Source organism: Helianthus annuus, chromosome 13 (genome assembly GCF_002127325.2).
Source record: "Helianthus annuus cultivar XRQ/B chromosome 13, HanXRQr2.0-SUNRISE, whole genome shotgun sequence".
NCBI lineage: Eukaryota > Viridiplantae > Streptophyta > Magnoliopsida > Asterales > Asteraceae > Helianthus > Helianthus annuus.
Window position 1 is genome coordinate 1,602,227 of NC_035445.2, and position 22,133 is coordinate 1,624,359.

General features: G+C 34.9%; 2 protein-coding genes across 3 annotated transcripts; one reads left to right on the top strand and one right to left on the bottom strand.

Moving 5' to 3' along the window:
• Positions 1-5,830: 5,830 nt before the first annotated feature.
• On the top strand, positions 5,831-9,166 carry LOC110899544 (receptor-like protein EIX2). The gene is made up of 2 exons (XM_022146430.1): positions 5,831-6,101; positions 6,222-9,166. Exons 1-2 carry the CDS (start codon positions 5,831-5,833, stop codon positions 9,164-9,166), a joined length of 3,216 nt encoding a protein of 1,071 aa, XP_022002122.1.
• A 2,124-nt stretch (positions 9,167-11,290) lies between these two features.
• Positions 11,291-20,138, bottom strand: LOC110899532 (protein PSK SIMULATOR 2-like). 2 transcript variants are annotated; one of them, XM_035981498.1, is made up of 12 exons: positions 19,818-20,138; positions 17,779-18,092; positions 17,214-17,306; positions 17,052-17,142; positions 16,184-16,277; positions 15,998-16,095; positions 14,865-14,934; positions 14,231-14,340; positions 14,029-14,145; positions 13,860-13,936; positions 12,869-12,913; positions 11,291-12,388 (listed from the first exon to the last, which is right to left on the bottom strand). In XM_035981498.1, the coding sequence occupies exons 1-12, from the start codon at positions 19,827-19,829 to the stop codon at positions 11,941-11,943; spliced, it is 1,569 nt and encodes a 522-aa protein (XP_035837391.1). In that variant the 5' UTR covers positions 19,830-20,138; the 3' UTR covers positions 11,291-11,940. The 2 variants fall into 2 exon arrangements, with proteins under 2 accessions (XP_035837391.1, XP_035837390.1); XM_035981497.1 differs by having other exon boundaries at positions 11,334-12,388; positions 19,675-20,138.
• Between the last annotated feature and the right edge of the window lie 1,995 nt (positions 20,139-22,133).

The window sequence follows — 22,133 nt, forward strand, 5'->3', positions numbered from 1 at the left end:
ACGTTGTGAACGTATTTACAAATGTTGTGAATAAGTGAAAAAGTGGACTATTCTTTATATATTACAATGTTCTCCTAACCCAACGTAGTTTGTGACTACTATATTATTCTTATATGGTTATTTTCTTGCCAGAGTGTTATGATACATAGTTACCACAAAATATGTGATACATATTTATTTATATAATTTTATTCGTTCCTCAAAATATGTTTTCTCTTTACAGTACAAAGTATATATATGTATATAATAAAATAAGTATGATGACTTACTTTATATACATTAAATAGTTATTATCATTGTTGGATATTGGTTAGTGCTGCCTTGTTTAAGCATAGGTGGCCAGTCCATGCCTAACTAAGGCTAGGCTATTCAATACCTGCCCTAGACAATAACCATAGTATAATATTAACACTATTATTATTAATATATTATTACTAATAAAATTATTAATAATAGATAACTTAAACATAAACTTAAAATGAAAGTATACCTCAGCATAATTTATATATATATAAAAAAATTCTTTACTTCAATTATTTAACAAAATTCATTGACTCGTTATTAAAGAATTATCTTTTTGCAATAATGCGGTTCATAGTGCAAAAAGCTGAATGATATTTGAATTTGGATAAAATAATAAATCGGAATGAAGTCCTCTAGTGGTCTTCACAAAGCAAGCGAACCATAGGTGCAACAAACAGAGCATGTGTAACGTGTGGATTTACCAAGAAATGGAATAGATCGATATTTGCTACTACTAAAGAAATCCTCATGATATGATGACTATTAGAGGAAGTAGAAATGCGAAAGTCAACTTATTATATGCAGAAGTCAGAATTTCAATGAAAGGAATATAAGAACTTTATCTGGAATTTCGTGTGATAACTGTTGTTAAGTGACATTACCAGGGAATGTTGAATAAAATAGAATAGGGAATTTGCAAAGGTATATGACTCCTTTTGCAGTGATAATTATGACTCTGATTATACTGTGCACCGATAATTGTGAAATCTTGTTACAACGTACCTCAGCGAGATTTATGTCGGTTGTAGGATCATATGGCAAAGTGCTTCTTTTTGATTAGTAGTTTTTCTACTGACGGAATTAGCATTGGTGTCATCGTGCCTAATTTATATTTTTCAAAGGTCTTGCCTTGGAAGTCGTGTGTGATAAACTTCAATGTCTTGTGGACATATAATTTAAGTTTTATGTGTTTTCTTGTGCATTAGCACAACTTTAGATGTTTCTTACTTGCGTTAATAGTTTATGATAACGGATTGGTAATTCTTATATTTTTGATGGTGTTCCAATTTATAGAGTTTCCATTGTTTATTTTGTCACACGAACTAAGAGACAATTGATCAAACGAAATAATGTTTGATATCGGAAAAGAGATTCCTAATAAAGAAATCTAGACACATATGCTTGTGTTTTATTCCTAATCGACTTTTGGAATTCCTTATAGATATACATATCTATATAATCATATATTCCACATGCTGTAATATACATACCCTCTATAAGGTCAATGTATTTAGCAGATTCATATTTCCAAAAACAAGTCAAATATTTGGTTATGATTTTATTTAGGGAAATCTTGTCACTGATTTGACATTTTATTTACCCCGTCGTATCCGGTTCGCGCCGGAGAGGTAACTTCAGTATATCCAGACAAGCTGGAGAGTCTAATACTCTATACCCAGTTTTGCCGGAGAAAATTTTCTATTTCCCATAAATAGTATCTTTTCAAGATTTTTAAAAGTGCCTCTTCTATTAGGACTTTTATCCAGAATCAAGGAAATTTGTATTTCCCTAACATATCTTATTCTCGACCAAATAATATCAATAAGCAAGAAGCAATTTACGTGCTATTGCCTGCTAATATCCATTTTATTGTACTTATATAAGTAATTTACCTTAAAGTTTATTTAAGGCAAAATTCTTAAGTTCAAGTCTAAATATTTATCCGGAGTGTTATTAGATAATATTAAGTTACTAACTCTCCGTTTAAACTTAGGTATTATTATAACATCTAATTGTTTAAATAAGTGGCTTAGCTTATACTAAGGCATCTTATGTTCGAGTCTAAATGCTATCAGATGTGCTACCAGTTAATAGTAATCCCCGAACTCTTTTATTTAAGCTTAAGTTTTATTATCACAACACTTATAGGTTTAAAGCAGTGGCTTAGCTCTGATACCACCTTTACTGTCACGACCCCCGACCCACCCTGGACGGAATCGGGTGCCGTGAGCAGTCCAGTGGTACCGGTGATTATTTTTGAAAAAAACATTGCAGCGGAAATTTCATCAGGACCGTGAGTTAGGAAAAATATCAGAGTTTAGAAACACCGGATTTTATTTAAATAGATGGAATAAATTCCATTGTTACAAAGGTAGCTTTTAATAAAGACAATATTTCTTAATTTGATTTAATTAATAAAATAAGCCACTTCTTGAAGTCTTTTAGTGCCGGATCCAATCCTTACTCCAATCTACTGTAATTACCTGAAACGCGTTTTTAAAAAGGTTTTGTCAGCGGGAAATACTGAGTGAGTTCATTCAGGTTTTATACAAAACAAATTTGTTATAATTTACAGTATTAAGAGTTTTTACATATGTTTCTGATATCTACCAACTACCCACAGTATTTGTCACTCGACCGGATCTGTGACTGTGGTCATATCACCATTGGCTGCCCCAATGAATGACGTATATCACTTATTTTTAGGTTCGCCCACCTAATGTGATTAAAACAGTAGTAATGTGCACAATACCCCACATACTGGCTGTAATTTGGTGATTACATAAACTTAATCACTGTAATTTATAATTCTGAAAATAATTTGGAGTATTGCAAAACATTTGATAAAAAGAGAATGACTCACATTATAATCATGCAGATTCATACGGCCAAAGTTTAGTCTACAGATAAGCCTTGATATATTGCAGATTTATACAGGCAGAGCTTAGCCTATTGATTTAGCTTTGTAACCTAGTGCATACGAACTAGGTAGGTAACTTAATACAACAATTACGATAACTCACGAGATCAAATTCTCACAACGAACGACAAAGTGCGATACTTAAACATCCATCGATTTAACGACGAACGACAAAGTATAACCCTAATGTGGGTGGCACTTAAACATCCATTGGATATATTGATCGGTCGGAAAATGAATCGTAATAGCGATCGAGTTAATACCATGTATCGTAGCAGCACCCTGCTATACTAATTAGTGATTCGCGTGTGTGTTTTTAGAGTATTTGGACGATAACTCGGTGTATAATCGGAATTTAATCGTCAAATGAACAGCAGACTGCAAGTGCCGATGCCTGCTATTTATACACGAAATTTGACAGGCTTACGGACCGTAAGACTTATCCCTTACGGTCCGTAAGGGACACGTAATGACCATAGGTTTGCCGCGTGTGGGAGTAGGCTAGCTGAGTCGATGGAACGAATAATTTCAATTTGGACAGCAAGTTATAAGGATAATCGTCAAGTGGGGAATACCCCCCCCCTGAGTTTTAGGGGCCCTGATCCTGATTCTGATTGCTATGAAAATTTTAGGAGTTGTGCAGGATTACTTGGGTGTTTCAACTATGGTTCCCTATTGGGTAAATAAAATAATAGGCATGACTTTTGATGAAAGTTGTTTACAAAATAGAAATAATAAATAATAAATAATAGTTTTGGGGTAAATCACAAAAAGGAAATAAAACGGTGAGAAAAGAGAATGGACCCACTTTGTAACTTTAGGGTTCAACTAGAAAACCTCCTGGTATAAATTTTGGGTATAACTTCTGAGCTATATAAAAATATATAATGCACTCGTGGTAAGTATAGTACCCCTAATTCAACCTTGTCCCGAAGTCCTGAGATAGAATCCAAACGAACTTAGTCGGGCAGAGCCTTGACATGCGTTATGGGACTCAGATCAATCGAAAAGGGTAGCGGTAATCGGGAGTTACAATACTTAAAACGAAGCAGGCTTTATTATTATTATAGTGTAATAAAATATATTTTAAGAGAGAGCACAAGGAGGAAATGGGGCTGAGCAAATTAGATGGTGCAGTGCCCTTTCTATTTATAGCTGTTCCAAAACTTCTTCTCCACGTTCAAACATTAATTGCGTTCCTATCTTAAAAAGACACGTATATATTTCCTTTAACTCCTTCTAATCTACATGTCCACTTTGTATTCAATATTTTGAGTTCTATTATTATTTTATTAGTTATAATGTACACGTAACATATGTATGAATTAAATGATAATTTTTAATTTATTTTATTATTTTATTTATGGAGGACACGTCCATATGAATTTCAATTATTATTAATATTTTATAAATTTATATATGGCTAAAGCTAGGTAGAAAACCCTCCATTTTGAGAAAACCCTAGAAAACCTAACTTCCCGGTTTTTTTTTTTTTTTTTTTTTGAAAAAAATAACATATGTAATATACATGTTTTTAAGAGTTTTGGGCAAAAAAAAAAAAAAAACAAAAAAGCGCCGAAGGAATGTTTAAAAAAAAACAAATTTCAGCAAGTTTCAGCTTTTTTTGCCTAACACATGTTAGTCACCCGGACATTGCTGAAATTTGTTTATTTTTTTTTTAAACATCCCTTCGGCGCTTTTTTGTTTTTTTTGCCCAAAACTCTTAAAAACATGTATATTACATGTGTTATTTTTTTCAAAAAAAAAATGTCGGGAGGTTGGGTAAAAATAGGGGGAGTTATGAGTTTCCAGAGTTTTCTAAAAACATAAGGGTTTTCTATATAGTCCTCCCCTATATATATATATATTATAATTAATTTAACTGCTTTACTTATTTGGCATGTATAACTTTTAAAATATGACGTTTTATAAAATAATAAATATGTCATTAGAATGAGAATAATTTAATCTACATTTTGAACCAAGTTTCATTAAAAATAGAGTAGGTTCAAAATACAATGTATTTTATAATTTAATTTATTATACGGTTCCTAGGCTCATCTAGGAACTTCATATTCCTTACAGTCAACCTACCCGTAAGTTACCTGTCTAATAATATAAGTTTTTTTATAGACTTTTATTTTATTGGAAAGGGCACTCATATACAGGCCAATTAATTTAGAATAATATTTCAACCAATTATATAAAATAGTGGTTAAAACTATTTGAGTTGAATATTTATATTAAAATAAAATAGTTACTAGTTACTAGTGGTTAATAAATCTAACCAAACCTATAATTCTTATATAAAAATAGGGATGTTATATATACGCGGCGTATATATAACAGCCTTGGTGTGTGAATAGTCTATGCCATTAAACAATTGTATTGAACCCATTCTCTTCTCCACTGCTAGTTTGGGTAAAACATGGGTTTTCCAATCCTTTGATTAAAATCTAATTACCTTGTCATAAAAAATAAATGCAAATTGTAAATATGTGATGGTAAATAATACACACAGGTATTCTACTTTCTTAACAACAGATTTGAACTTGTATAATGTGTTAAACCCTTGTAATGTCGAAATCATATCTTTTCTTTTATACATCCTAATTAGTTGTTGAATTTTTAAAGAGAACATGCTAGCATAGGACTTATGGACCCATTAGGAAATTACTATGTAGTTGCATACCATGACCACTTAGATAAGTTAGCATAAACTTATATAACACGTAGTGGGAAGACTTCAGGTCAACCATGGTTTTTTTGTCAGTCAAGGCCTAAAATCAAGGAGGGATTTATAAATGAACTAGTTTCTTCATGATCATAACATAACCAATTTTTTCATTTCACCATCTTTTTCTACAAGTCATTTGGGGTTGAAACATGGGGAATACTCGTTGGGGTTTGGGAATCCGTCTCGTTTTCATGATATGTGTTTTTTCAATGACAGCGTCACAAAAATGGTTGGGTGGTGGAAATCAAACAGCACCTTCTTGTTCTGAAAAAGAGAGACTAGCTCTTCTCAAGTTCAAACGCAGCATCAAAGATGACCATGGAATGCTTTCATCATGGGGGGTTGGCAATGACTGTTGTAGCTGGGAAAGAGTCGGCTGTGATGATGCCACCGGAAGGGTTGTCAGCCTTCAACTCAGAAGTAATGTAAAGGAAGACTACTACCTAATTGATCGACCATACGCGTTGGGTTTGAAAGACTATTAATATGGTGATAGGGACTACTACTTAGAAGGTGATGAGCTGAACACTTGTTTGACAGAGTTGGTGAATCTAAAACATCTAGACTTGAGCGGGAATGATTTTCAACAAAGCCAAATTCCAGAGTTCATCGGATCCTTTAGACAGCTAAGGTATCTCAATCTCTCTGATGCAGGTTTCACCGGTAATATCCCTCATCAAATTGGAAACCTTTCCAATTTGAAGGTTCTTGATCTCGGTACACCACAAGAATACCTGCTGTCACATGATATGTCATGGATTTCTGGCCTTCCAAAACTCGAGCATCTTGACTTGAGTGGAGTGGATCTTAGTAGAACACAAAACCTCGACAACTTACTTTACATGATTCCTTCATTATTGAAAGTAAGTTTGTCCAGGTGTGGACTATCTGTGGCTCATCTTGGATCTCATCATCTTAATACCAGTAGAGATCTTGCTAGCATCAGACACCTGGATCTTAGTGGAAATGGTTTCAGAGGACAACTCCCAGGCTTATTTCTGAACATGACATCCTTGGCGTTCCTTGATCTTTCGGAGAATGATGTTAGTATGGCATGGAGCTTTGGAAACTTGTTGAACATGATACCTTCTCTATTAGATATGCGTTTGTCACGTTGTGGGCTCCAAAAGGTCAATCTTTCTCCCGCTAATCTTAATTTCAGTACACATTCTAGCATGCAACACCTCGATCTTAGCCGTAATGAAATTGAAGGTGGATTTCCATATGTTTTAGCAAACATGAGTTCTCTGATGTCTCTTGACATTTCGTGGAACATTTTGAATTCATCAGTTCCTGTCATGCCTAACCTTCTTAAGCTTGATATTTCTTATAATAAGTTTAGGCAGATTGAGGATGTTGGAATCTGGAGGCAGTGTCACCTCAAAGAATTGATTGTTTCACACAATTATCTTGAAGGAGAAATGATTAGCCCATCAACTAATGCATCCAAGTGCTCTCAATATGCATTGGAGATTCTGTATTTAGATCGGAATGCATTAAACTCTTCAATTCCAGAATCTCTCGGAAGATTGACCAATTTAAGAAGCTTAGATCTATCTTTAAATGCACTCACAGGTGCAATCCCTGAAGCTCTGAGAAATTTAAGATCATTACAAGAATTATACCTCTCTGGTAATCAATTGATCAGCCCTATCCCAAATTTCCATAGCCAACTCTCCAAACTTCGACTTAATCATAATCAGTTGAACGGTTCTATTCCGAAATCATTGGGAAGACTAACAGCCTTAACAGAAATATTTTTGAACTCAAACCGTTTTACAGGTCCTATCCCAGTATTTCTAGGAAGACTCACTTCATTAAGAGTGTTTTCACTATCTTCAAATTTGTTAAACGGGACCATTCCAAATTCAATTGGGAAACTCACCAAACTCAATGTGTTAGATGTCTCTAATAACTTTATACAAGGAGTGGTTTCGGAAGACCATTTTGCTAACCTCTCGTTGTTAAAGTATTTAGATGCAAATTCTAATAATGAATTGCTTTTCAATATCTCACATGAGTGGATACCTCCATTCCAGTTAAAAGTCATTCAACTTGGTTCTTGCAAGATTGGAGATAAATTTCCACAATGGCTTCGAACTCAAATGAATCTTGAGATGTTAGTGCTGTCGAATGCTAGCATATCCGGACCTCTTCCCACATGGTTGCGCCTCATGCCCGTTATAAGTGCCTTAGATCTCTCTTACAATAAACTCACTGGTCCTTTGTCTAACCTTCCTTCTGTATATGACGGTAGATATGAATTTTATGGAGAATTATTTTTGCAAAATAACCATTTTAGCGGGTTGATTCCAAGTCGATTGTGCAGAAGAACATATCTGGAAATTCTTGATCTTTCTAGAAATAGGTTGTCTGGGAAAATTCCCAAGTGCGTATGGAATCTACCCTTGATGGTGATGCTACTTAGTTCAAATAAGTTATCTGGTGTCATACCGAGTCCTTTAGGCTATCCATCCTTGCAATGGTTACAACTGAATGACAATAACTTCAGTGGAGAGCTTCCACGAGAGTATGGGTATTTTGTAAATTTAACAGTCTTGGATTTGGGTGAGAACCAAATCTCAGGAAACATACCGAACTGGATCGGAGAAAAATTGAGTTTGTTAAGTGCTCTAAGATTGCATAAGAATAATTTCACTGGACGAATCCCCCACTCTTTGTGCAAATCCGGACTGCAAATTCTAGATCTGGCACACAACAACTTAACAGGATCAATCCCTCATTGTTTTGGAGAGTTGAGTGGCATGAAAGGGAAATCTGCTGTCAACTATATGATTATTTATTTGCCTTTGTCTGTTTATAGTAATATGATGCAAGTCCTGAAAGGCGTTGCACTTAACTATACAAGCACCTTGAAATACGTCACAAACATAGATCTTTCAAGCAATAAACTTGTTGGAGAAATACCTGAAGCGCTAACCACACTTGATGCATTGATGGGTCTCAATTTGTGTAATAATCATTTTAGCAGGGGTATTCCAAAAAACATTGGGAACATGAAGTCGTTAATTTCTCTCGATTTGTCAGCAAATGAGTTGACTGGGACGATTCCTCTGAGCATAGCAGCTTTAAATTTCCTGAGTTACTTGAATTTGTCGCACAACAACTTGTCGGGACAAATTCCAACGGGAAATCAGTTACAGACGCTTACAGATCCATCAATGTATTCTGATAACACGTATCTCTGTGGTAAACCACTGCCAAAGGAATGCTCTCCTCATGAAAACACGACAAGCAACAACATATACAAAAATGCTAATGAGCCAAAGAAGGTATGGTTTTACTTGGACATAATGAGTGGCTTTGCAACGGGTTTTTGGGGTATTATTGGAGTGTTGTTTTTCAAGAAACAATGGAGGCGTAAACTTTTCATGTATTCTGAGATAGCAATGGACAAGATATATGTTGCAGTCGCGGTTAGAGTTTTGAAGATGAAAAGAGGAAGAGGAAGGGAGGCTGCATAGAACTCAAGTAATTGTGGAATTCCTTATCCGCTATAAATAATTGCTTTCCTTTCGGTGCTTCTTAATATTGTTATTGTGCATTTATATTTATAAAGCGTTTGAGTATGTATGTTTTAAATAGATATGTTTGAGTGTGTAATAAAGGTTTAGAATCAGTACCATAACATATTAAAAAAGTATGTAGTGAACAAACAGGTAGCAATCATGGTATGTGACACCTTCGTCCTAACTATTCCGTGGTCCATGACAAATCCAAACAAGAAAACTATAGAGGATAAGGGAGGCAGTGTGACAAGGATGGAGGACAAGTGTTTTGCGAGTCTGGTCACAATCGAAGGTAATTAATATTTGTGTCTATTGTCAAAATTCTTCACGCTATTAATATGAACTTTTTTTCTGAATTTGGTTCAGCTCTTCTTATATATTGCATTTGATCTTTTCTTAAAAGACACAACTAGGGAAGAGGTAATAGAACCTTAAGAATCTTATAAGATGGTGATACATATGCTGGAAACTGAGATAAGACATGAAATTTTGGGTTGGGCTGTCTGGGAACCTGGGCTGCAAATTTGGCATATGGTTTAATTCGCTAAGGGTTAATTAAGTTTTATGCTTTTTTTATAAAGAATAATAACTTGTAATTGCATATATTAAAGGTTTTTCATATATGTAGTCTTGATTAATAAAGGGTTTTACATTTATAAAGGATACTAATATGTAATTTCCATATAAGACGCACAGTAAGTGTATGAATATGACTAGGGGTGTAAACGAGCCGGGCCGAACCCGAGCTCGACCAGGCTCGAGCTCGGTTCGTTAGGTTTTTATGAAGCTCGAGCTCGAGCTCGGCTCGGTTCGAGCCTACTTTTTTGAGCTCGAGCTCGGCTCGCGAGTAAAACCCAAAGCTCGAGCTCGGCTCGACTCGGCTCGAACTATTTTGAGAACAAACTTAAACGAGCGAAAAGCTCGGCTCGAGCTCACTTCAACATAGCTTAAACATGCCAAAGCTCGGCTCATCAGTGCTATCATCATTATTAATACATTATATATAAAAAAAAAATTAAAATTTTGTATGGGCTCGTTTAGGCTCATGAGCCTAAACAAGCTTTGTATTTCAGGCTCCAGCTCGATAACAAAACGAGCTCTATTTCAGGCTCGAGCTCGGGCTCGTTAAGGCTCGGCTCGTTCGAGTTTTTAACCGAGCCGATCACGAGTAGCTCTTGAGCCTCTGGGCTTGTTTACACCCCTAAATATGACTTCCATCGTAGTGTATAATATGTGTAGTATTTTGTTATAAATAAAAAATAAGCTAATTACATAATAGTTGCTAAATAATTTTAAGTTTACAACTTTCTAAACAATATAATCAAATTGACTAATTAGTTAACAAAAAGGTAGATACATCGGTGCACAAGCAAACAATTATTTAACAATTTATAATTAGTTAACATGCGCGACATTTCTTGTTTATGTACTGCATTTTTCATAATAATATGTTTTTTTTTAAATTTATCCCATAAAATGCATGTAATTATAACGTATATAACTAATGTTATTTACTGATAAAAATGAAACTAAATAAAGAATGAAAAACGTAATTATTTAAAAGTAATATTCTTTTTAAACAAACTTAGAGCATTCACATCCAATCCACTAAAAATATACATACATTCCACTAAAAAACAACTCCTATATCAATATATTTCTACTAAAAACAAATACTTTTTCTCTCTCTTTTTCAATATATATTACATTTTCTCTCTCCTCCACTCACAACCACTTTCAATATATATTAAAAAAGTATAGGGGGTGAACAATATCCCCCAAATATACAGATTGAACAGTAACATTTTCTCTCTCCTCCACTCACGACCACTTTTTATACTTCTTATATTTTAAAAACCCCCTACACAGATTTTGGTGGTTTGGATGAGAATGCTCTTATATGAACCTTTATTTTGAAACGAAATTAATATAACATGCAGGGCGGCTCAACCTTTCCGGAGTCTAAAACAAACTTTTAAATCAGTTTCTTTTTCGTTAAATCAGACCGCCGAAAGGAAAAATGCAAACTGAGATCAGCATTATTAGGATCCACAGAAGCAAACACAATGAAGATCAACATAATTGAGAAAACGAAATAAGAATTCAATCATTTGTGTGCACAAAAAGAAAAACAAATAAAATAAATTACTCAACAACCTTAAACAATCTCTTATAATTCAATAGAGTAAACTGCCATTTTGGTCCCTGAGGTTTGCTCACTTTTACCACTTTAGTCCAAAACTCAAACCTTTTGCATCTGGGTCCCTGTGGTTTCAGTTTTATTGCCATTTTGGTCCAAAAATAAATTAAGTCATACTTTTCTTATAAAATCCTTCAATTTTGTCATTTTTCACAGTGGCAAATCAGGTCATATTTGTCTTATAAAATATGGTATTTATTTGTAAAAAAGAAATGATCATTTTGCCCCTGCAGAAAATGACAAAATAGCAGGATTTTATAAGACAAATATGATCCGATTTCATTTTTGGACTAAAATGGCAATAAAATTGAAACCACAGGGCCTCAGATGCAAAAAGTTTGAGTTTTGGACTAAAGTGGCAAAAGTGACCAAACCACAGGGACCAAAATGGCAGTTTACTCAATTCACTATATACACATATAACGACAAAATAATGGCTTTCGGATGTGCAGCAACAGCTCAAAATGTTGTACCCAATCCATTCAACATATCTTGCTACTCAACCGTCTTCGGAATATGTACCAACGGCTTAAAATTTTGTACCTAAACCATCCAATACATCTAACATGTCAGTGTTTGCGTACCCTGCTTCCCTTCTGGGAGAGCTTCCCATGCTTCTACTCGACGCAAAAACCGTCGCTTTCTTCTTTTTAACCGTCACAAACTCTTGACTTTTGCTTATTCCCGGAACCAACATTCTTCGTTTCATCACCTTTTCTAGAAGATTCCTATCTTCCAACGAGATTTGAACCCTTTGGAGTTTACCATTTGCTGAGATCGGACCATTAGTGGTGGTAGGAGACCGAGAGGGAACGTATTTCGGAACCTTATCTCGGAATCTGACTAGGCTTATTAGACGGTGAAGCCATATAATCAAGTCAAGAATGTATCGGTCCATTTTCTGTTTATCAGCGTGATATAGCGTCTGAAGCCGAATAATATTGTTACTCCCTGCTGTCTTCTTTCCAAACTCATTACTGTTTTAAATTATAGAGTTAAATGCCATTTTAGTCCCTGTGGTTTGGGCCATTTTGCCAGTTTAGTCTAAAGGTTTCATTTTTAACCTGTGGGTCCAAAAAGGTTTCACAGTTGCCATTTTAGTCCACTTGGATAACTTCATCCATTTTTTCTGTTAACGAGAAGACCAATTCAGTCATTTTGTATGTAATTCTGTTAACTAAAAGGGCAATTCAGCCATATAAAATGACCGAATTGGCCTTCTTGTTAACAGAAAAAATGGATGAAGTTAATCCAGTGGACTAAAATGGCAACTGTGAAACCTTTTTGGACCCACAGGTTAAAAATGAAACATTTGGACTAAACTGGCAAAATGGCCCAAACCACAGGGACTAAAGTGGCATTTAACTCAAAATTATAATAATTAAGAAAAAAAAAGTCATTCTGCTGAAAGATGAAAGAAACCAAATAATAAGTAGATATTGAAATGATTTGTTTACCCCGTGTTTGCCCACTCGCCAACCCATCCAAAACCTTGATGTGCTCTGATATATACAAGATAGATAGCATCAGTAACAATGTAACATTGATGGAATCGTTTGAAGCATTATTGTGAATAGGGCTGCAAACGAACCGAACCGAACAACACGAACGAGACCTTGTTCGTTTTCGTTTGTTAAGCAAATATATGTGTTAACGAACTGTTCATGAACACTTACCGAACGAGATTTTCTGTTCGTGTTCCTTTGTTAAGGAAATGAACGTGTTCGTTTGTTAATTTTAGGTATCGAACGCAAATGAACGTTCATGAACACAAACTAATGTTCGTTATCACAACTGAAAACAAACGAGCACAAACAAGCGTTCATGAACAGATTATATACTCCACTAATACTTATTAAATATTTTATTTGTCGGAAACTAATACTTATTAAACATTTTATTTGTCGGAATTTTGAAGTATTTAAATATAGAGTAAATTACGTTTTTGGCCCCTGTGGTTATATCACTTTTACTATATTAGCCCAAAATAAGAATTTTTAACATATCTGCCCCTATGGTTTCTGTAACTAACCATTTTGGCCCCTAAGTCTAGAGATCATGGGGGCCAAAATGGTTAGACTTAGGGGCCAAAATGGTTAGTTATAGAGACCATGGGGGCAGATATGTTAAAAATTCTTATTTTGGGCTAATATAGTAAAAGTGATATAACCACAGGGGCCAAAAACGTAATTTACTCTTAAATATAATATAATAATTAAAAAGACTAATGAACTATCGAACACAAATGGACATAAACGAACACGTTGCCGAACGTTCACGAACATAAATGAACGAACATGGCCGTTCATTCAACTAAACAAACGAACTTTCTTCTCCGTTTCCGTTCATTTATTAAACGAACAAACACAAACGAACTTCCTGCCGAACTGTTCGCTAAACGTTTAGTTCGTTTGCAGCCCTAATTGAGAATATCTGTTAGCAACATACTTGGTAGTATCTGTAGCAACTGGGACGAGCCACTGGAGAGTTTTTTCCATTTCGGCTTTAATTTGAGGCATCGTCATCTGAAACAATGCATTTTCTCTTTGAGAACGGGTAATGGGATATTCTGTAATTATTAAAAATAAATAAACACATATAGTTAGATAAAGCGTACCACTTCTTTAGATTCGAGTGTTTGTACACGTGAACGTAAAGCCGCCTTTACATTTGCTGGCAAGCCATTATATAAGTTATCTCTCATATTAGGAGGCAACGAGATGGGCCGAGACGCCTGTAATAATTATTTAAACACAAATATATATTAATTTAACTGCAATAATTGTGTTGAACAATAAAACGGAGTCAAATTAGCTTACAATGTTGTCCATTTGAGTGACTAAATTGGCGTAGTGTAACGCAAGACCTGCAGCACCTAGTGTCTCGGGTTTTTTATGAGACACCTTCTCATCATGCATTGAACTTGGAACTAAAATTAAAAAGAAAAAAAGAACGAAGTCATATATCATAGGGTTATTGGATTTTATCACCCCAAACTATTAGCTATTGGCCGCTGCTGTCACCCCCAACTATCACTTTGACGTCTGTCACCCCCCAGCTTAACACTTATTATGTTCTGTCACCACGTCGTTAACTGATCGCTAACTTTTGATCCTGTTACTATACTTTTGGGGGTGTCATAGGGATCTTAGGAAGGTTTTAGGGATCTTAGGACACTCCCAAAAGTATAGTAACATGATCAAAAGTTAGTCATCAGTTAACGACATGGTGACAGAACACACTAAGTGTTAAGTTGGGGGTGGCGGGCGTCAAAGTGATAGTTGGGGGTGGCGGGCGTCAAAGTGATAGTTGGGGGTGGCAGCGGCCAATAGGCAATAGTTTAGGGTGATAAAATCCAATAACCCTATATCATATTATCATTTTAGAAAATAATACAAGGGCAAAACCAAATTATTCTAAGATACGAATATTTTTTAAATAAGTTTTAAATACCACTCTCTTCAAAAACCTCCATTATTTCTTGATGGATGAAGGTAACAATATCTACAAGCTTCTCCACAACCTGAAATATATAAGGAGCGATTAAAATAGTTGCTCAATATTATAGCAAAACACACAATTTAGCTATAAAGATTTAAATATTCTTTGCATATATATATATATATATATAGGTAAAGAGTACTGTACAATATTGCTATTGCTTATCGTACATTACGCACGCTTCAATCTCAGCCGTCAGATCATCTTCCCGCATTTTAAAATCGCATGTTGTTTTTTTTATAACAATTTCGCATGTGATAATTTTTGATGAATTCGCATGTTGTTTTTTTGTACCAATTTCGCATGTGATAATTTTGATGAAATAGCATGTTGTTTTTTTTTATAACAATTTCGCATGTGATAATTTTTGATGAATTCGCATGTTGTTTTTTGTACCAATTTCGCATGTGATAATTTTGATGAAATAGCATGTTTTTTTTTTCAATTTCGCATGTGGTAAAAAACAACATGCGAATTCAATGCGAGAAGATGATCGGACGGCTGAGATTGTAACGTACGTAATGTACGATAAGGGCATTTGCGTTAACCTAACCCTATATATATATATATATAGAGGCCGGTTATCATACAAATGCCCTTATCGTACATTACGTACGCTACAATCTCAGCCGTCCGATCATCTTCCCGCATTGAATTCGCATGTTGTTTTCTTGTAACAATTTCGCATGTTGGTTTTTTAACATGCGAATTCATCAAAATTACTACATGCGAAATTGTTACAAAAAAACAACATGCTATTTCATCAAAATTATCACATGCGAAATTGGTACAAAAAACAACATGCGAATTCATCAAAAATTATCACATGCGAAATTGTTATAAAAAAAACAACATGCTATTTCATCAAAATTATCACATGCGAAATTGGTAAAAAAAACATGCGAATTCATCAAAAATTATCACATGCGAAATTGTTATAAAAAAAACATGCGATTTTAAAATGCGGGAAGATGATCTGACGGCTGAGATTGAAGCGTACGTAATGTACAATAAGCAATATTGTACAGTACTCTTTACCTATATATATATAGATGAAGAGTAAAAATGTAATTTGGAAAACGTACCTCTTCTAAACTTTTAGACCAAAGGGATTTCTTTTTCAAGTTCCGCACGAGTTTTCTTTGATGCTTTACATCACTAAGTAAAATTGTGAGACTCTCTCCTAATGGAAAGAAAAGCATATGTCAACTAGAATTCAAAAGGGCAAGAAGCAATCAGAAACTTCGACGTAAAGAAATTATGTGTCGTACCTTTGCGAGGAAGATGTAAGGCTTCTACTTCCTCAATCTTACGTCTATAATCCTGTTCAAATCTATCTAAAGCATGATACTCATGATATAATTCCTGTAGCAAGAAAAGGTATTAGTATCTTTTATATATGAGTAAAATGCCATTTTCGTCCCTGAGGTTTGGCCAGTTTTGCGACTTTCATCCAAAGGTTTGTTTTCTGCATTTGGATCCAAAAGGTTTAAAATCTTGCCATTTTCATCCGGCTCGTTAACTCCATCCATTTTTCTCTGTTATGTCGGGCATAGTTATTAAAGCGAGCGCTCAAGCGCGCCTAGGCGCAAACAAGGCCCCGAGCCCAACAAATCACCCTGAGTGTGCCTCGCGCCTTTAATAACTATGGTTCATGTCATAGTTATTAAAGCGAGTGCCGGCGCGCCTAGGTGCAAATAAGGCCCCGGGCCCAACAATTCGCCCTGAGTGCGCCTCGCACCTTTAATAAGTATGATGTCAGGGGTATTCTCGTCTCTTTTGTTAACTTAAAGGGCAATTCGGTCATTTGAATACTTGTACATTATGCTAAATGCTTGTACATAAGGTGAAAAAGACCGAATTGCCCTTTAATTTAACAAAAACGACGGAAATACCCCTAACTTACCAGAGAAAAATAGATGGAGTTCACGAGCCAGATGAAAATGGCAAGATTTCAAACCTTTTGGATCCAGATGCGGAAAAACAAACCTTTGGACGAAAGTCACAAAACTGGGCAAACCTCAGGGACGAAAATGGCATTTTACTCTTTATATATTTATGTAACATTTGCGAGTAATATAATAGTATACATGTGCATGATCTGGTTACAAATAGAAACACTAGGTGCAAGTAACTTACAGATGTATACTGAGCAAGATTGATGAGTTCTTGCATAGTGAATTCCGCATCCTCTCTAAGCTGTTTGTTTGATACCAGATCCGAGTCCAATCTGATCCATAATCAATCAGAATGCAGTTCCAATATCATAAATATAAGGATATTATTCATTGTCATATATACCTAGAAAAGAAACGATCCAGATTATGCCATTGTGGATCTTTGCACATATTTCCAAACCGTACAACCTCTCTGGAGAAAACCTCAAGTTCCTCCCTAAAACAGAACAAACCGTATTACAAAAACGAGTATAAAAAAGCGCTTTAATTTGAATAACAACATAGTTGTCGATGGCAAATAGCAACAAGGCATGGCTAGGCTACGTAGCGAATAGCGACAAATAGCGACGGCTATTTTATAAATAGCGATTACACTAGAAAAAGAATTTTGAAATTTTTTATATGTATATTACATCAAAATACCCTTGTATATATGATATTTTACATGTATATTTAACAAAAACCTATAAATCCAGCTATTTTATAGCTATATCTAATTGATATTAACATCAAAAAAAAAAAAAAAAACCCAAACTGTCGCTAAGCTCGCTATTCATCGCCATAACCAACATAGCAACAAATAGTCGCATCGCCATAAAGCGCGCTATAGCGACCGCTATGGTCGCTATCGACAACTATGAATAACAAGTGAGAGAAAAAAAAAAAAAAAAAAAAAAAAAAAAAAAAACCTCTTATCAGAAGCTGCAATACGTAACAACTCTTTCGTGTCCGTAGAGACTAAAAGTTGGACCCCTTCCGAATGCAAAATTTCCTTTTTAAGGATCTGGATGTTTTCTTCGGAAAGGGATTGCATCAAATTGGACCCTTTAACAACGGTATTGGCTACTTCAAACGCTAAAATAGATACTTTATTTCCTCTTGAAGCCATATTAGACACAAATCCACTGTTAGCATTCAAATTTGACATGCTACTGCCTAATGTGTCAAGTACTTCAAGACCTACACTACCAGCTTTCCCAAGAAATGTGCTCACATGAGGTGCCTAACAAAATACAAAATGTAACATTTGATAAATCTAACTTATAATAAAAGACTCCAAATAATGACACATGGCATACTCTCCTTCAACCTCATAAATTTTATTTATAATTATTTAATAAATTTCTTTTAATATTAATATTAATAACTAATATATAGATATCATTTATTTTTATCCTTATCTTTATCTAAAATTAATAAATAAATTCAATTTTGCAATTTAGACCCTCTGTTTTTTACTTTTAACCAAAAGTTTTTCTTCTTTTGCAATTTAATACCAACCCTTTTTTATTTTCAATTTTGGTCCACTATACTTATCATCTTTCCCAAGTTTTTCATTTCGTTCTAAATTTTGTGAGTTAATACACTGCAGCGTGCATGTGAGGTTCAACATTTTTTTTCGTATATTTTTTTCCGTTTGATTGGCCTATCGCAGCACATCTATTTTTCTCCGTTTAACAAGTTCGATCAACGCGCGGGTCCTGGATTGACTTTAGTTATTTTTTTTCTATGTTTTGTTTCGGTTTAATTTCTCTGCAACGAGCGTTCGTGAGTCAAAGATTTTACGTCTGCTTTTCGCTCGACGTTATTTTTTCATTTTTATTTAATTTGTTTTTACGAGCTTTTTCGGTGCTGGTGGTCGCTGACAGTGGTATAGCATTGGTACTACTTGACACAGTTTTACAACAACCGCTGCAACGCAGGGGCTTAATACTAGTTAGATAATGAAATAACAAAATTCTAAGAGCCCAAGATTCTTTTTTCCGCTTCTCTTTATACGTAATTTCAGTCATATCTTATCTTTAAAATATAGTTTTATAATTCCTAAAGAGTTAATTACTGTTTTCGTCCCTGTGGTTTGTCAAAAATCACTATTTCAGTCCATTAGTTTAAAAATTGCGATTTCAGTCCCTGTGGTTTCACTTTCGTAACCATTTCAGTCCCTGTGGTTTCACTTTCGTAACCATTTCAATCCATTTATTCTGTTAAGTACAGGGACTGAAATGGTTACGAAAATGAAACTCCAGGGACTGAAATCGCAATTTTTAAACTAGTGGACTAAACAAACCACAGGGACGAAAACAGTAATTAACTCATTCCTAAATCTTCATTACTAACTATTAAATATTTTATATTCAGCCCTTGTAATAAACGGGTTTCTAACCCAGTATTTGATAAACAAAACACGTGTTTATACCATTTGCTTTTGATACTTTTGGTGTCTTTGCACACAAACCAAGTGTTTATACCATTTGCTTTTGATACTCTTGGTTTCTTTGCACCAGAGAGGCTGTGGAGCTACTTAGTCGAGTCAAACGGGTCATGCATACTAATGTTACGACCCCAAGATCCATAGACACGTAGTTTTTAAAAGACTTTATTTTGCTATCCGAAAAGGTAGTGCAACTTAATTTTGTACTTTCTTATTAAAAAAAAAAATTATGAAACAATAAAAAAAAAAAAAAAAAAACAAGATCCTAAATTCCAATTCCCTTAAATACATGTATAATGACACCAACAGATCATCTTATCATAATACTAAAAATTGAAACTTTAAATAAATTTACAAGATCTTGACACCATACCTTACTAACCCTAGCAGGGGTAGAGGGTTTCAATTCTCTTGAAATTGAGAAAAACAATTCACCAGAATCATAAGATGGCATCCTCCTACTATAAACATTATCATCATCATCATCATGTGTAGTATATGAAGAAGAAGATAAACCTGAATCATCATGACCAAAACTCTTCAACTTCCCTGAATTCCCCAAACTACCCCTGTAACTGCCGTCGTACTCCGCCACCGTGCTCCGCTTCATCGTCCCACCGGTACACACCCCACCCATTATTCAACAAATTTTTCAACAATTGTTTAACATAACAAAGGGGTTTTATTTTGCGAATTGGGTTGAATTGAAAATGTGATTTTGATTGACGAAATTGATTCTGAAGAACAAGATTAAAGGGTTTGACTCTTTTTTTTTAGTTTATTCTCTCTCTCTCTAGAAGTTTGTCTTCACACTGAAATTCTCTCTCTAGATATGTTGAGGGGCCTGGTTAAATACAGAGTTGTATAAAAGTCGTCTTCCCCTTTTTGACTGTGTTGTTGTCATAGACCACACTTCAGAGTTCAGATTCATCGATTTAAAATAATGTACAACATTTGATGCGTAACTTACACGTAGCGATAAGGCTGGAGGGTGCGGTATAAAGCCCCTAGAGGGTTTTATCACGCCACATCAGATCCACCTAGGTGTCACGTCATATGGGGCTTTAAAGCCACTCTCTTTAACTTGTATGCACTAGTTTAAAGCCCCTATTAAACAACATTAAAAAATAAAAGATTTTATTGGTTGAAAAGAGGTGGGCCCCACCTGCACACACCTTTAACGCTCGTTAGGGTGCTAGCGGAAGGGCTATGGCTGATGTGGAAGGGCCATAGCCCCCCCCCCCGGGTTAACCACCGCGGTGTGGTCCATAGCGCCCGGGGGGCTAAAATCGCTGATGTGGCGGGGTGACGTTAAGCCACACCCCTTAGCCTAAGAGGGTTGTTTTTTAGAATCCCTGAAAATCCGAAGCTCGGGGTGAGTAGAAAAAATGGATGCAGATTCCGAACTAGACACAGTTCTCATACGAAGTATAGGAGACACTCACAAGTCACAACCCTTGATTTGTAATGATCAATGGTTCAGAATCAGGCATGTGACATTTTGGTAAATTTCATTTCAAACAATTGAAGACACATATAGAGAAATGGTATTCGTTTTTTATCATTTGAACTCCTTCTTTCTTTGATTTTCAAAAAGTAATAACTTTTTTCATAAGTTAATATTAAAAAAAATACATGATTTTGAATACTCCTTAAGTAATTTTGAATACCGGTTGTTTGAAAATCAAAGGGGAAATGCTCGTTATAACGTATTAAAAAAACACTTGTCACTCTCTCCTTTTTGCGTATGCTTCATTTGGGAATTGTGTCTTGTACATGATCTCTACACCTTAAAATATAAACTTTAAATATATATAGGCTTGGGAAGCTGGACACAGGACCGGTTCTAAGAATTCATGTACCATGTTTGAGCTCGAAAAACGTGTCCTTAGGCCTTAACGAAATTGGGTATTGGGTTCACTAAAGGTTTAAACCTAATGTTAATGGGCTAATAACTAATCTAAACCATAAGCATAGTTTTGTAAGCTGGCTTATGTTGGTGTTTGTATGGATATACCCTATTAAAAAAATTTACATATACATATCGGGTTTTTTTAAATAATGTGCCCTTCGAAATATCGGGTTCTGGCCGTCCCTGGCTGGACGATCAGCCACCTCGTACCTTCTCCCAGCTGGGCTTGAACGTTAATGGTACGAATTTGTTGAATTTTGTTATGGTAAAAGTATTTATCTTTTAAGTTATTCGGATGCGATTATGTTGAGAACTACAAAAACCGTATAACACAATTATCAATGTTTTAAAACCGGTAAATACCGGCCGGTTATATCGGTATTACCGTTTCCAAATGTAAATCCGGTATGGAATGCCCCGGTAAATAAGTGAAACGGCATAAGGTTTGTACCGGCGGTAAAATCCGGTATACCGGTTTGAAACGTAATACCGGTACCGGCCCAGGGTTATTTTAGTTCGGGTTGTTACTTATTTTTATTATACATGTTATTTATCTTACGTAATTTTTATATATTATAATTATTCGTAACTAAAAGTTCTTATTTAATATTGTATGAAACGAAAATAGTTATCCTCTATTTGATGAGGATGGCGATAATAGTGAATTTCATCTTTTATGCGATCGTGAAGTTGATGTATTCAACACTCAAATGGCTTAAACATATCGTATACTTTCATTTAAAAGAGTTTGTTGGAAAATTGAATGATTTTCGATTATCTTTTGGATTACTTTTTATTATGAATTTACTTTTGGATCATCTTTTAATATGTAATCATGCATTTTTTGATTAACTTTTGAGTTGATGTTGTAATTTATAAAATTATAAAGTTAGCTAGTCAACCCGGTTGAATCGCTCGGT

Coding starts and splice junctions, on each gene's coding strand:
- LOC110899544 (XM_022146430.1), top strand. CDS start 5,831: ATGGGGAATACTCGTTGGGGTTTGGGAATCCGTCTCGTTTTCATGATA. Junction 6,102..6,221: donor TGTCAGCCTTCAACTCAGAA/GTAATGTAAAGG, acceptor CTTGTTTGACAG/AGTTGGTGAATCTAAAACAT.
- LOC110899532 (XM_035981497.1), bottom strand. CDS start 19,938: ATGGGTGGGGTGTGTACCGGTGGGACGATGAAGCGGAGCACGGTGGCG. Junction 17,143..17,213: donor CTGGATCGTTTCTTTTCTAG/GTATATATGACA, acceptor ATTATGGATCAG/ATTGGACTCGGATCTGGTAT. Junction 16,278..17,051: donor ATCTTGCTCAGTATACATCT/GTAAGTTACTTG, acceptor TTCTTGCTACAG/GAATTATATCATGAGTATCA.